Below are 15,538 nucleotides of genomic sequence, written 5' to 3'. Positions count from 1 at the left end.
TTAACGTTCTAAGATCTATATAAAACCATGCACTAACGATAACCATAGGGTAGAAACAATCCAAATGTGCATCGATGGATGACTGGATAAACAAAATTAAGTATATACATAAAATTAAATAATATCCAGCCGTAAAAGGAGGGAAATTCTGACACATGCCAACAGCCTGGATGAACCTTGAGGACCTTACGCTACGTAACATAAGCCAGTCACAAAAGACAAATATTGCATGATTCCACTGATATGAGAATATAGACGAGTCAAAGTCATAGTGACAGAAAGCACAGCAGTTCCTGGGGCTTGGGCGCGGAGACAATGGGGAGTTACTGTTAGTGGGTGCAGTTCCGCTCGGGGTGATGAAGAAGTCCTGGAGATGGATGCCGGTGACGGTGCCACAACACTGTGAATGTCCGTAATACCATTGAACTGTACACTTAAAAATGGTTAAATTGGCAAATCTATGTTATGTATATTTCACCACAATAAAAAAGGCACTCATGTCCAAAAAACACTATCTTAAAAACTTAATTTCCTAAATCTGGTCTTTTTTCATTCATCAAATTTATACTGGGCACTTACTATGGGCTAGGCACCGTTGTCCTTGCTCGCATGAATATTTGGGGGTGGGCGGGGTGCAGACAGACAACAACAAATAAATGTCAGGTGGCAGTGAGTGCAATGAAAAATCATTAGGCAGAGGGAGGGAGAAGAGAGTACGGGGGGGGGGGGGCGCGCGGGCAGGGGCGTGCTATGTTGCCCAGGGTGGTCGGGAAAGACCTCTCTGATGGGTGACATTTGAGCAGAGACTAGAAGGGGCTGAGGGCTCTGGGCAGGGGGCAGGCCTGCAAAGGAGGCAGCGTGGCAGGAAGGGGCGAGAGAAAGGAGGAGGCAGTCAGGAGGCCCAGCGCACAGAGCCACTTCTTAAGTATTTTATCAACTTTTCAAGGAACCATTTATAGGTCATTGCAGAAATATTTCCTCTTCTATCACGTGTCTTTCATTTGTCTTAAAAATGAACAGAAAATATCTCATTGGAAGAGGCATGCTTGTAAGGAGACAATTTATGCGTCTCCCATTGCTAGAGCGCCCTCCAGTGTCTTCATACGAAAACAGCATTTAGCTCGGATTTTTTTTTTTCTTCCCTTAATATTTGTATTTGGTCAACAAATAAAGTGGGCATATCATCCTTCTCACAAAAAATACTGTGAGATTAATTAAGAAGACAAGTCAAGTATAAATGCTTTAAAATAAGCCTGCACTACTAGTAAAGTGTTATAACGTATACATATGCAATGATGTTTTTAAATGACCGTATAAACTTTAAAAAGGTTCAGAGAGGCCCTTATTTTAAAAGTATACAATTTTTTAGCAACGTAGAACTTTCAGTTAAAAAGCGAACACAGTCTACCACTAAACTGTGACCTCAGCTTTACTAGGGGTGGCAAATAGGACAATAAAGTAGAAAGTGTCATCTTTTAAATGTTTCGATATCCTGCAAATACTTACAGGGCACTACAGTCACTCTGCCTTCTCGGTCAGAACATAGTACAGAGAAACAGGACAGCCTTGCAGCCTATTAAAATAGAATCCTTGCTTCTCATGGAAGTTGGCTTTGACTCCTTTATTATGAAACCAGGCACCTTTGTCAGTTGCAAAAGCCTGACTAAGAGGACGATGTCACATGTGATACAGTCCTGAAGGGAACTTGCAGGAGAGGGAAAATTTATGGCCGTTTCAGAAACACCTGTAGGCTGGGTCAGTGTGACAGCCCAAACCACATAGGGTAAAGCCACCAGTGGGGTTCTTTCTAGGACTGGCGCTGATAGCTGTGTGATCAACAAGAGAGTCTGCTTACTTTACTGTGCATGGGCCTATTGATGCCAAGGAAAATGGGCACCTAAGCCTCCAAACAGCATACTGCAATCCCGGTATCTATCACCCTTTCTGGAGGGTGATTTGACAACAAGCCTCAAAAGACTTAAAATGTCCATACTCTTTGCCCTAGCAAGTTCACATATAGAATCTACCTCCAACTACGTAAGTAAGGTAGCCAGATTTGGGTATGGGGCATTTATCCCCACATTTCCCAAGAAAGAAAATGTGGACATAGACTAAATGAGCAACTGTGGTTATACACATACAAATATATGTGATAGAGTCATGCAACAATAGCGAACATCAATGAGCCAAGACTAGGTTAACATCCTAAAATTTAACCAAAACATAAAATCAAAGCAACTAAACAAAAAGCCACCTTAACCTGGCTTATAGAGGGGGGAAAAAGAAAGGAAGGAAGGGAGGGAGGGAAGAAAGGAGGAATGGAGGGAGGAAGGGAGGAAGGACGGAAGGAAGGAAGGAAAAGAATGAGAGAGGAATAAATAATTCTGGGGCCCATTTATTATCTACATCATTCAAGTGAGTTATTTAATTGATAAGCTATAAAACATTCAAGTAATAAGAAATAAATTAAACCTGTTTGAATTACAATGAATTTAAATTTGTACCCAAGTGACCTATATGAAAACACAAATACTATTTCCTTGATATTTTCTTTATTGACTAATAAAATTCTAAACTTAACCTGTCGAGATCATGACCAACGTGAAGAGGGATAAAGAAGCATCGTGTAATAACAGAATACAGTTCTACTTGCATTCAGGGGCAGGAAAGCATATTGTTTTTACCATCACTAACTCTTCGAATCTTTAAGAATATTCATCAACCCTACCAAGAATCACTCTGCAAGGGGCCCAGCTTTCTTCTCCCTGCCTTCCAAAAATTTTAGCCACATGCACCTGGGGACTACCCCACAAGGAGTCATGATAACATGGCAGCTCCTACAGAGCAGCCTCTGCGATATTTGGTTAAGGAACCTGTGACTAAAGGCTGTTTCCAGAAATTACGTCAATCAGATCTTGGCTGTTGCAAAGCCATCACTGGAGAAAACAGCCACTTCCGGAAAGTGCCGATGCTGAGCGGCCTCAGCCACTCCGGGGACGCACCTCCCTGACCACGTGTGATGTCATCCACCAGCCTCGCCCACAGCCAAGCACACGCGCGCCCCTTCTAAGCCTCAGGGAACACTCCATCCTCCATACACCACCACGGAGCATGTCCAGAAGAACGAAGTGCTTATGCCACTCAAACATTCTGCAAAGCAGGGGCACTCAGGAAAGTTCCTTGAAAGGACGGAGACGTTGGTGGCCACAGTTCTTCAAACTAGAGTAGAGAAAAGCATGTGTGATAAGATTGTCCTCAACTCCCCCTCCGGAGCCTAGGAGGTAGAGGGGTGAGGACTTTTCAGTCGAGCTCATCTGCACGTTCTGGCCTTTCCTCCCGACCCCCTGGCCTCTCCCAGGGAAATCATTTGGGCTACCCAACGTCCTTCCTGCCGGCTTATCCCCACACATACGCTTCTAGTCCACAGCAAAACTCTGTAACGGGGTAATGGTGTCGTGGGAGCAGCAGGCCTATGCGTCGGGAATAGATCCCAAGCAAAGGTTATGCTGTTCAGTAGGGTAGGCCCAGCCTTGCATCAGCAAACAGTGCCTCGCTGGGGATTTGCCCCTGCAGCTCTCTTCTCCAGGAGGCACCATCCACGCGCATTTGCATCTTCCAATTCAGGCCCAGCTACCATTTTCAGTTCTTGCTCACCAGCGCGGCTGCCGCCCACTAGCCTTTGCTCCGGGACACCTCAATCCCACCAGCTCCTCTGTCCAGCCCACGGGTGTGGCACCTGCCCCCACGTATCTCTTGGTCTATACACCCCTTCGCGGTGTTTCCTGATTCTTCAGTCTCCCCCCTCTGGCTCTTCTCTTCAGCCCTACTCCTAGCAGAGGCCCTTCTTTCTCCATGAAATACTCTCCCATCCCATTCTTGTAGGAAGCCATTCTAGAAGGCTCTAGCTCTAATTCTTGAACCTCTGTTCTATTGCCTTAGATCACCTTTACCTCATCCTTCAGCCCTTCAGTTCTCTGTCTCTAGGGTGAATAACCATTCTGTTTTGCCTGGAACAGACGGGGCTCCTGGAATGTGGAACTTCCGGTGCTAAAACCAGGACAGTCCCGGGCAAGTTGAGATGGCTGGTCCCCCTACCTCCCTGGACCACTTAAAGTTACTTTCTGCCTCACAACCCAAAATATTGTTTTTGTTTACAGCATCCCTTTTAGCTTCTCATATGTTTGGGCAACCGAAGTCAATTTTTAATGATACCAATAAACATTTTTAAACACATTGACCTTTTAATACCAGTTCAAGTGACAAAGTACACGTGTTCATTCTTATTCAACGTCATTTTCAAAATGACCATTTAAAAATTTATCAGTCCTTTTTAACCCCTGCCTCCTTTTTAGTGTTCTTTCTACAAAGGTTTCTCCCCTTTCTCATTGTTTCCATTCTTCTCTGCTCTATAATCTCTCCCCTCTGCACCCCTCTCCTCCCGTTTCCATCCTCCCTTTGGGTCCCTTCCCTTCCTTCTTCCCCTAATGACCTCACAGTAGTACAGAGGGACAGCAGTGGTTGTTACCACAGCCTTAGGAGGCTTCAAAAGCGAGGCCAACCCTACAAAAGGGCCCATCGGGACCTCTGAGAGGTCACCCCCCACAGCCCCTCCGGTACTCTTACACAGCCCTGCTGGCTCCTCACATACTGCTCCTTATTGCTCACCCAGAGTTTCAGGCGCCTTAGCTTGTATTTGTCACCTCTCTAAACTGTCGTCTTTACCTGTTTTTTTCTGTACCAAGTTCTTCTTTAACTTGACACTATCAAGCAAGAAGTAGCTATTCAGCACACTCCTTCCTGCTGTGTCTGAACATACACAGTCACTGCGCCCTTTTTCTTTTGGAGTTTTACTACTAATTATTTTAAAAAACAGAGAATCATGATAAGAAGGAAAAAGAGATTACAAGTATCAGAAATCTCGCACCATTTGCTAGAAGCAGCTAAAACAACACTTAGAAAGAAATGTATTATAAAATGCTTATATTAAAAACGTAGAAAGGTCTAAAATCAATTATCTAGAAACTAGAACAAAAGGGCAAATTAAACTCAAAGTAAGCTGAAAATAGGAAATCATAAAAATAGGAACAGAAGAAATCAATGAAATTGATTTCTATAATCAAAACAATGGGGAAAACAATGGGGGTTAAAAATCAACTAAACCAAAAGATGATTCATTAAGATCAATAAAACTGATAAAACCAGCCAGACTGATCAAATGAAAAAGAAAAAAAGAATTCCAGGGAGAGAGGGCACACCACTATGGACAATATGAACATTAAGAGGATAAGCCTGGAGTTGGGACTAAAGCTTAACTGCAAATGGGCTCAAGAGAATTTGGGGAGAGTGGAAATTTGGGGGGTGACCTAAACCTGGACTGTGGTAATGGCTGCACAGTTCTATAAATTTACTAAACATTACTTAATTCACACTTACAAAGGATGAATTTCATGGTGGGAAATTATACCTCCATAAAGCTGTAAGAAAAAGGATAAGAGATTATCATAAACGCTATGCTCATAAATTTTACAATTTATATGAAATCAACAAATTCCTTGAAAGACACAAACTACCAATGCTCACTCAAGAAGAACCAGATAGCATGAATTTGTAGTTTAAATTTTTTTCCACAAAGAAAACTCCAGGCACAAACATTTAAGGAAAAATATTACCAATTCTACACTAACCATTCCAGAAAATAAAAGAGAAGGGAACACTCTCCATTGCATTCCATGTGGCCATCATTACCCCATACCAAACCCAGACCAAGACAGTACAAGAAAACTATAGGCTAATTCTTTATAAGCATCGATGCAAGTATTTTTAAAGTAAATTTTAGCACATTCAATCCAACAGTATATAAAAATAATATATCACGATCAAGTGGAGGTTATTCCTGAACTACAAGTTCAGCTTAACTTAAAAAGTTGATCAATCTATGGAATCTAAAGAACAGAATAAATGAGCAAACTAATCAGAAACAAGCTTAGAGATACAGAGAAAAAACTGAGGGTTGCCAGATGGGAGGAGGGTGGGGATGAGGGAGAAGGTGAGGGGATTAGAAAGCACAAATGGTAACCACAAGATTGCCACGGGGATATGAAAGACAGTTTGGGGAATGTAATCAATAATGTAAAGATTTTGTAGGGTGTCAGATGGGCACATGTCTTACTAGGGAGACCACTTCATGGACGGTGTAGATGCCTGACCACTGCAGTGCACACCTAAAGCTGAAGCTGAATAATAATGAATGTCAACTATAATTTCATATATATATATGAAATTATATATATATATATTTATATATATATTATATATAAATATATATATATATATTCACAGGATGTGGCGTACAGCATAGGGAATAGAGTCAATGGAATTGAAACAGCTGTATACAATGTCAGAGGGGTAGCAGATTGGGGGAGGAGGGTTATCACTTTGTGAGGGGTGTAAATGTCTAACTGGTACATTGTTTTGTACACCTGAAACTAATAAAATAAATAAATAAATAAATATTAAGTGATTCAAATTAAAAAAAAGTAGATCAATCTAATTCAACATATTAACACTCTAAAGAAGAAAAGCCATATAACCATCACAATAGATATTGAAAAAATATTTTATAAATTCAAATCCATTCTTGATCAAAACTCTAGGCCAGGGAGACTTCAGCAAAATTGCAGAGAAAGGACCTTCAAAAATCCTATCCTCCATAAAAGCAATGAGAATATTGACAAAAATTGTCAGAATCAACTTTTTCAGAACTCTAGAAATGAACCAAATTCTTGCAGCAATCTGAGAGCCTTTATTCAAGAAACATGGATGAATCTTGGTAAGAATAGCAAATTATGTGGGTTTTTAAAACTTACCCTCTACCCTCGCCCCAGCTGGTGGGAGCCTTGCAAGTCAGCAGCCACAGTCATGTGAAAACCAGCAGGCTGGCAACCAGTGGAGGAAGCAGGGCAGGATCAGAGCTCTTTAAAGCCCCATTCCCAGAGAACTGTCACTACCTGACCTGTCTGGTGGTTCCCTGGAAGACCCCACTTGCAAAGCTGACCTGACTGAGAGCTCAAAAAAGTGGATTTCTCAGGGAAAAGTGGAGCATTTTCCCTGAGGACTTTTGTTGAAAACAATCAGAAGCAATTATCTAAAATCGTGTTACCTGAGATGGTGCATAACAGACGGGGCAAACAATGGGTTAACAAAAAAGCTTAACAGGAAAAGCTGGAGAATGGATGTCCATGGGGGGTTTTGAAAAGCTCTGACATATTCCTGAGAATCTAAAAGGCCATGTACAAGTACAGGGCTGCTGCTACTGTGTTTCCCCGAAAATAAGACCTAGCCGGACAATCCACTTAATGCATCTTTTGGAGCCAAAATTAATATAAGACTATCGGTCTTATTTTTGGACTTATATTAATTTTGGCTCCAAAAGATGCATTCAAGCGGATTGTCCGGCTAGGTCTTATTTTCGGGGAAACATGGTAGCAGACCCAACTTCCAAGAAATACTAAAGGAAGTTCAGGTTGAAAGTAAGTGATCCCAGGCAATAATTCAAATTCATACACAAAGAGCAATGAATGGTAAAGGTAATTATGCAATTATTAAACACAACCCAAATGCACATTTCTGCTCCTTTCTTCTCTTACCTATTTAAAAAGCAACTGTATGAAAGAATAGTATATGACTGTATTGTTAAGCCTACAACATGGAGAAGTGTTATACTTGTCAATAACAGTACAGAGGAATGGGTGTCAGCAAAGACATACTGGGTAAAGAAATGTCACCAGATGGTCACTCAAATCCACAGGAACAAATGCAGAGAACCAGAAATAGTAAATAAGAAGGTTACTATAACAAGTTACATATATGGTGTGTGTGTATGTGTGCTTACATCTCCTCTAAGTTTCTTTAAAAGACATAAAGTTATGTAAGTAATAACTACAACAATGTATTACTGGGTTTACAAATCTATATAAATATAGCATGTATAATAATAACACCACCAAAAAAATAAGAGAATAAAACTATGTAGAAGTAACATTTCTCTATCTTTGGAGTTAAATTAGTATAAATCAAACATAGATTCTAATAACTTAAGATATATATGGTAATATACACACAATGGAATATTATCCAGTCATAAATGGACTGAAGTTCCGACACATGCGACAACATGGATGAATCTTGAAAACATTATGCTAAGTGAAATAAGCCAGCAACAAAAGGATATTGTATGATTCCACTTACATATCTAGAAAAGGCAAATTCAGAGAGATAGCAAGTTGATTAGAGATTACCAGGCACTGGGGAAGGAGGAGTAATTGCTTACTGGGTACAGAGTTTCTGTTTGGAGTGATGAAAAAACTTTGGAAATAGATAGTGGTGATGATTGCACAACAGTATGAATGTGATAATGTCACTAAATTGTACACTGAAAATGGTTAAAATGTCAAGGTTTATGTTATATATATTTTACCACAATTTAAAAAATGTATATGGTAAGTCCTAGAGAAAACCTTTAAAAATAGTGAAAATATCATTAAAGACATTAAAAATATTACATTGGAAAATATTAACTTAATGCAAAAGAAAGCAGTATAAAGGGACTACAGGAGCAGAAAAGACATGAGACATACATATATGAGTAATCAGTACAAAATAAACACATTATAATAAAGGAAAACTAAAGACCAGTATCTCTCATGAACATAGATGTAAAACCTTCAACAAAATATTAGCAGATTAAATCCAACAATGTATAAAAAGAGTTAAACACCATGACCAAGTGGGATTTATTCCCAGTATACAAGTCTGGTTCAATATTCAAAAATAAATGTATGTAATCCACCACGTTTGCAGGCGAAAGATCATATCAATTGATGCAGGAAAAAAAATTGACAAAATCCAACACCATTATGACAAAACAAACAACAACAAAAAAAAACTGTCAGCAAATGGGGAATAAAAAACATCTACAACATCACAGCTAATATTAGACTTAATGGTGGGACACTGGATGCTTTCCCTAAGATTGGGAATGAGGCAAGAATGTCCCCTCTCATCACTCCTATGTAACATCCTCCTGGAACCACTACCTAGTACAATAAGACAAGAAAAGAAATAAAAGGTGTACATATTGGGAAGGAAGAAATAAAACTGCCTTTGTTTGCAAATGACATGATTGTCTATGTAGAAAACCCCAAAGAATTAACAAAAAATAATTCATGGAATAAGTGATTATGGCAAACTTTCAGGATATTAACAAAATTAATATTAAGAAGTCAATTGCTTTCCTATATACCAACAAAGAATATTTGGAATTTGAAATTTAAAACAGTATCATTTACAATAGCACCCCAAAAAATGAAATACTAAGGTATAACTCTAACAAAACATGTTCAAGATCTATATGCAGAGAACTATTAAGCTCTGATGAAAGAAACCAAGATTTTAATAAATCCTGGAATCGTGGAGAGATAGTCCATGTTCATGGATTAGAAGACTCAATATGTTAAGATGTCAATTCTTCCCAACTTAATCTGTAGATTCAAACACATGTCAGCAAGCTATTCTATGGATATCAAAAGACTCAGAATAGCCAACATAATACAAAAAAAGACCTACATTGGAGAACAGACACCCTCCAGACTTCTAGACTTTATATAAAGCTACAATAATCGGGCTGCCAGATGGCTCAGTTGCTTAGAGCACGAGTTCTGAACAACAGGGTTGCCGGTTCGATTCCCACATGGGCCAGTGAGCTGCACCCTCCACAACTAGAATGAAGACAACAAGCTGCCACTGAGCTGCCAGAGGGGTGTCCAGATGGCTCAGTTGGTTAGAGCACGAGCTCTCAACAAGGTTGCCGGTTCAATTCCCGCATGGGATGGTGGGCTGTGCCCCCTGCAACTAAAGATTGAAAACGGCAACTGGACTTGGAGCTGAGCTGCACCTTCCACAACTAGATTGAAGGACAATGACTTGGAGCTGATGGGCCCTGGAGAAACACACTGTTCCCCAATATTGCCCAATAAAATTAAAAAGAAATAAAAAGCTATAATAATAAAGACAGCAAAGTATTGGCGAAAGAATGGATACACAGATCAATATAACAGAATGGAGAGTCCAGAAATCGATCCACATAAATATAGTGAACTGATTTTGACAAAAGAGCAAAGGCAATTTAATGGAGACAGGACAGTTTTTTCAACAAATGGGCTGGAACTGGATCAATAAGCAAAAAATGAATTAGACACAGACCTTATACCTATCATTAAAATTAAACTCAAAATGGATCTAGACCTAAGAATAAAACACAATACTGTAAAACTTCTAGAAGACAGAAATATAGAAGAAAATGTATGTAACCTTGGATTTGGCAATGAGTTTTTAAATGCAACACTAAAAGCATGATCCATGAAAGAAAAAATTGATAAACCTGACTTCATGAAAATAAAAAACATCTGCTCTATAAAAGATACCGTTAAGAGAATGAAAAGATATGCCACAGACTGGGAGAAAATATTTGTAAAATATGTATCTAATAAAGGACTTATATCTAAAATATACAAATAATACTTAAAACTCTACAATAAGAAAACAACCAAATTAAGAAATAGGCAAAAGATCTAAATAAACATCTCACCAAAGAAGATACAGAGATGGCAAATAAACATATAACAAGATGCTTGATGTCATTTGACATCAAGGAATTTTAATGTAAAACAAATTAACATATTAAAACAACAACAGATACTACTACACACCTATTAGAACGTCTAACAAAATATTTTTAACCGACAATACTAAATGTTGACAAAGATGCGGAGCAATGGGAACTCTCATACATTGATGGCTGGAATAAAAAAATGGTACAGCCACTTTGGAAGACAGTTTGGTAGTTTCCTACAAAGCTAAATATAATCTAATCATACAATCATACTTCTAGGTATTTATCCAATTGATTTGAAAACTAATGTCCATACAAAACCTGCACATGAATGTTTATAGCAGCTTTATTTATAATCAACAAAAGCTAGAAGTCACCAAAATGTCCTTCAATAAGTGAAGGATAAGCAAACTATGGTACATCTACACGATGGAATATTATTCAGCAATAAAAGGAAACGAGTTACCAACCATAAAAAGACCATGGAAAATCCTTAACGCATATTGCTACGTGAAGGAACGCAGTCTGAAAGGACTATATACTGTATAACTCCAATTATATGACATTCTGGAAAAGTCAAAACTATAGAATCAGTAAAATGATCAGTGCTGGCCAGCAGTTTGGATGGAGGGGAAATGGATGACTAGATTGAAGCACAGAGGGCATTTTTAGGAAAGTAAAACTATTCTGTATGATACTGTTATGGCAGATACATGAAATTATGCATTTGTCAAAACCCAGAGAACTTTATAGCAAAAAGAGTGAACCTTAAATATGCAATTAAAAAAATAATCATTTGAAAGGTACATGGATCCCAGGAAAGAATGCAGACTGTCACAGGAGAATCTAACTGTATTACAAATGTATGAAACAACCTCACTGAAGGGGATCGGAGAAAAATGTGTTAACCCATGTAACTCTGGAAATGAGGGAGCTTGCAAGTCTAAAGGGAAAGAAACTCTACATAAGCACTGCACTCTCGTTGATAAAGATTTTTTCCCAAAGAGTATGGTCTAACAATTCGGATACTGCTATACGAGACCTGACAATTAAGTTCCCGAACTTGTTGCAACGATGGTGGTAACCTTTTTTGATATCAGAGGGATTACTCATTATGAATTTGTATCAACTGGACAAATAGTTAACCAAGTTTACTATTTGGAAGTACTGAAAAGGTTGCGTGAAAAAGTTAGATGAAAATGACCTGAACTTTTCGCCAACAATTCATGGCTCTTGCATCACGACAATGCACCAGCTCACATGGCATGTCTGTGAGGGAGCTTTTAGCCAGTAAACAAATAATTATATTGGAACACCCTCCCTATTCACCTGATCTGGCCCCTAATGATTTCTTTCTTTACCCAAAGATAAAGGAAATATTAAAGGAAGACATTTTGATGACATTCAGGACACCAAGGGTAAAACGACGACAGCTGTGATGGCCATTCCAGAAAAAGAGTTCCAAAATTGCTTTGAAGGGTGGACAAGGCACTGGCATCAGTGCATAGCTTCCCAAGGGGAGCACTTCAAAGGTGACCATAGTGATATTCAGCAATGAGGTACGTAGCACTTTTTCTAGGATGAGTTCGCGAACTTAATTGTCAGACTATATGTGTATGTTGAAACTGAACAATTAAGTAACTGGACAGGAATGGTGAAAGCCAGGTTTCTCACTGTTGAAGTGAAAATTTACAAATAAGGAAGGGGAAGAGGCTAGAATAATCTTTTTCATAATGGACTAGAATTGGAGACAGTATGAACTCATGTCTAGCTTAATGCAGACACAGATACTTACAGATAGAAATATTTATAAGTGTGTATATGCATGGGGTACTATTCATACATATATTTCTTTGCTCTTTTAGCTGAGAGGGCTTAAAAGACACCCCTGGCAATAGCACACGTAAGAGTTGGAAAGTTATCTCCCCCAACTTGAGGGCAGAGTATTTACATAAGCAGTGGCCACAAAGAGCAGCAGGACTGGAGACAGGATGGGAATGGAAGCATCTGGGACAGCACTGCATCAGGGGCAAATGCTGCAGGGTCAGGAAGAGGGGCAAGAATGGTCCCTGCTATCAGCAGTGGTGCTGATATGCTCTAAAAACAGAAGAAAAAAGCCAGCAGAAGCAGGTCCGCTGGCCTGACCCTGAAGTGCAACCCAACGAAGGTAGAAATGAAGGCATCTCTAAAGTGACATTCAGCACCTTTACTTCTTTCATCCCCCAGTGTTCTGAAGGTGCCAGGACCAGAGGATTTAACACAGGGTATACACTCCGGAAAGCACGCTGCATAAAAGCCTACTGCCATGGCCTTGGTGGGATGTGCAGGTGTGTTGAGAATAAGACAGTGTACTAATGGAGGTGAAGTGCATTGTTTGCTGAGCCCCAAATGCCTTAGAAGCAGGTGATGGAGTGTGGGCACTGGACCCATTGTTGAACAGCCCACAAAAGCTGACCCCTTCACAGGCCAGAAGAAACCTTCTGGAAGGGTCTGCATGCACACCTCAATGCCTCTCCTGGTGCCAGGGGTGATCCCAAGCCCAGAGCCATGTATTGGCCTGGGTATAGGAAATGAGAAGGTGGCATACAAAAAACCAGGTGGTCCTGGCAAAGGATATTGGTGATTCAGGAAGCAGGGATATAAAACACTTCCCCAGCCATAGACTTGGTTTCTGAAGGGAACCCTGCAGTTCTCTGCTTTGAAAGAGTCACTTGGCCTTTCTGAGCTTCAGTTTCCTCATCTTTATAAACAAGTCACCAGACTTCACATGGTGGTCAGGGAATCAAATGAGATAACTTACCGTGCTTCCCCGAAAATAAGACCTAGCCAGACAATCAGCTCTAATGCATCTTTTGGAGCAAAAATTAATATAAGACCCGGTATTATATTATTATATTATATTACATTAATTATATTATTATATTATAAGGACCCGGTCTTATTTTAACCCGGTCTTATTTTACTATAAGTAAAATAAGCACAGAATTGAAGCACAGAGGGCATTTTTAGGAATGCCCTCTTATTCCTAATAAGTAAGGAATGCCTTACTTATTTACTATAAGTAAAATAAGACCGGGTCTTATATTAATTTTTACTCCAAAAGACGCATTAGAGCTGATTGTCCGGTTAGGTCTTATTTTCGGGGAAACATGGTATGTATATGTAGTTAGCAAACAGACAAATGCTAGACCAGTGGTTCTCAAAGTGTGGTCTGAGGACACCTGTGGGTCCCTGACACCCTTTGAGAGGAGAGGGTCTCCGAGGTCTTCCCTTTTCCAACTAGTATCTGCGTCTGTGTGAGCCGAGAATTTCCTTGTAAATTTCCTCCAGAACAACTGACATGAAACTCCAATTGTCCTTTATTAAACCAAAGAGATTTTCAAAAATATAAAACCATGCCACTCTTCTCACTTTTTCTGAAAAGTTATTTTTCATTAAAGATGTCATTTGTGTTCAAATGTAATGGGTTTGTTACTTTTAAATAAATATTTTTAAAATTTGTTTTAATTCCTCATACTGTAAAAATCAACAGATACAAGCAAACGCTGTTCGGAGTCCTCCATAATTTTTCGCGAGTGAAGGGGTCCTAAGAACAAAAGTTTGGGAACCGCTGTGCTGAACCAATGAAGGGAGGGTGTTCTTATTCACCAGGTAAGCAGCCTCTGCGGCTGGCTCCAGGACCCCTTTTATAAAACATCCATCTGCAGGTTCACGGTTACCATTTGTGGAGGAGGCCAGCTTTGTTTTCTGGGGCTGAGAGATCTAAGGTTTGTACCCATTTTCCGGGCCCAAGCAAGGGCCCTCTCCCAAGGAAGCATAGGCAATGGAAGCGACCCTCCCAGGGCGTTTGCGACCTTGGAAGACACAGGTCGAGCAGGCGCAGAAGGCGCACGGTGCTTCCGGCCGGTGAAGGTTCCCGCCGGGAGTCAGGGAGGACGCACCCGCTTGCGGGGCTGAGCCGCGCTGAGCGGCAGGGCACTGGGGATTTGCACTCACAGCCTCGGCAGCGTCGCCGCCGCTCCACGCACCGCCCTCCGCAACAGACGTAGCGCCATCTTCCCAACGCGTGCGCCCCGCCCCCGCCATGTCAATCTCCACTTCGCCCCGCCCCGGGCCACGCCCCCACGTCATCACACCCCGCAACGCAATGCTCTTCATTCCACAACGCCCTAACTTCACCCCGCCCCTCTCACGACCTGCCTCCGCGATGCGTGTCTGGCTGTTTTCTCCACGCCCCGCTCTGTCCCTGAAGCCACGTCCTCCCTGCTCTGCATACCTGCTCCCATGCGCCATCGGAACTTCCCGGCTGCCATGGGGCCTGAGAGCAGAGGGTTCAAATGAATGGCTCCCTCTTGAGCGGTTTTTCTGGTGACTGAATCCAACTCTCCCCGTGCTTGTGGGTTTTTGAAGGCGGCTGTTGACAGACCTTGCCTGTTCCCAGCCAGAACAGGCCACATTTTCTAGGAATTTGTTGTTTTTGTTGTTAAATTACTGTCTTCCAAAAGTTTGTGAACCTCACCATGTGCACGGCTTGGTTAACAGTTAATCCATTAGGGGACATATACGTATGCCCGTAATAGGATCAGAACAGCTGCTGGCAGTTTTCTCAGCCAGAGAATTGCTTGCTGACGTCACCTGCAGCAAACACAACTTTCACTGCAACTCCTGCCAGTCTTTCAGCAAATAAAATTCCTCCTACTTCACAGTTGGAAGACTGCTAAGGTATTAAAACAGAGTTTACCAGCTGTGTGACTTTGGGCAAGTTACTTAAGCTCTCAGTGCTTCAGTTTCCTTGTCTATGAGACTATGAATAGTACTCACCTCATAGGGTTGTTATAAGGATATATTGAGTTTAGATAGATAGATAAA

General features: G+C 40.7%; 1 protein-coding gene across 1 annotated transcript in view; it reads right to left on the bottom strand.

Annotated features, from left to right (window-relative positions):
- Positions 1 to 14,750, bottom strand: part of CLYBL (citramalyl-CoA lyase) — a 218,572-nt gene extending 203,822 nt beyond the window's left edge. The window contains 1 exon segment of the mRNA XM_033104835.1: positions 14,666 to 14,750. Within this exon segment, the coding sequence (XP_032960726.1) occupies positions 14,666 to 14,724 (59 nt within the window). The 5' untranslated portion in view covers positions 14,725 to 14,750.
- Positions 14,751 to 15,538: the final 788 nt, after the last annotated feature.

The sequence above is a fragment of the Rhinolophus ferrumequinum genome, chromosome 4 (genome assembly GCF_004115265.2).
Source record: "Rhinolophus ferrumequinum isolate MPI-CBG mRhiFer1 chromosome 4, mRhiFer1_v1.p, whole genome shotgun sequence".
NCBI classification, from domain to species: domain Eukaryota; kingdom Metazoa; phylum Chordata; class Mammalia; order Chiroptera; family Rhinolophidae; genus Rhinolophus; species Rhinolophus ferrumequinum.
Note: the sequence above shows the minus strand (reverse complement) of the source record. Positions and strands in the feature narration are given on the sequence as shown.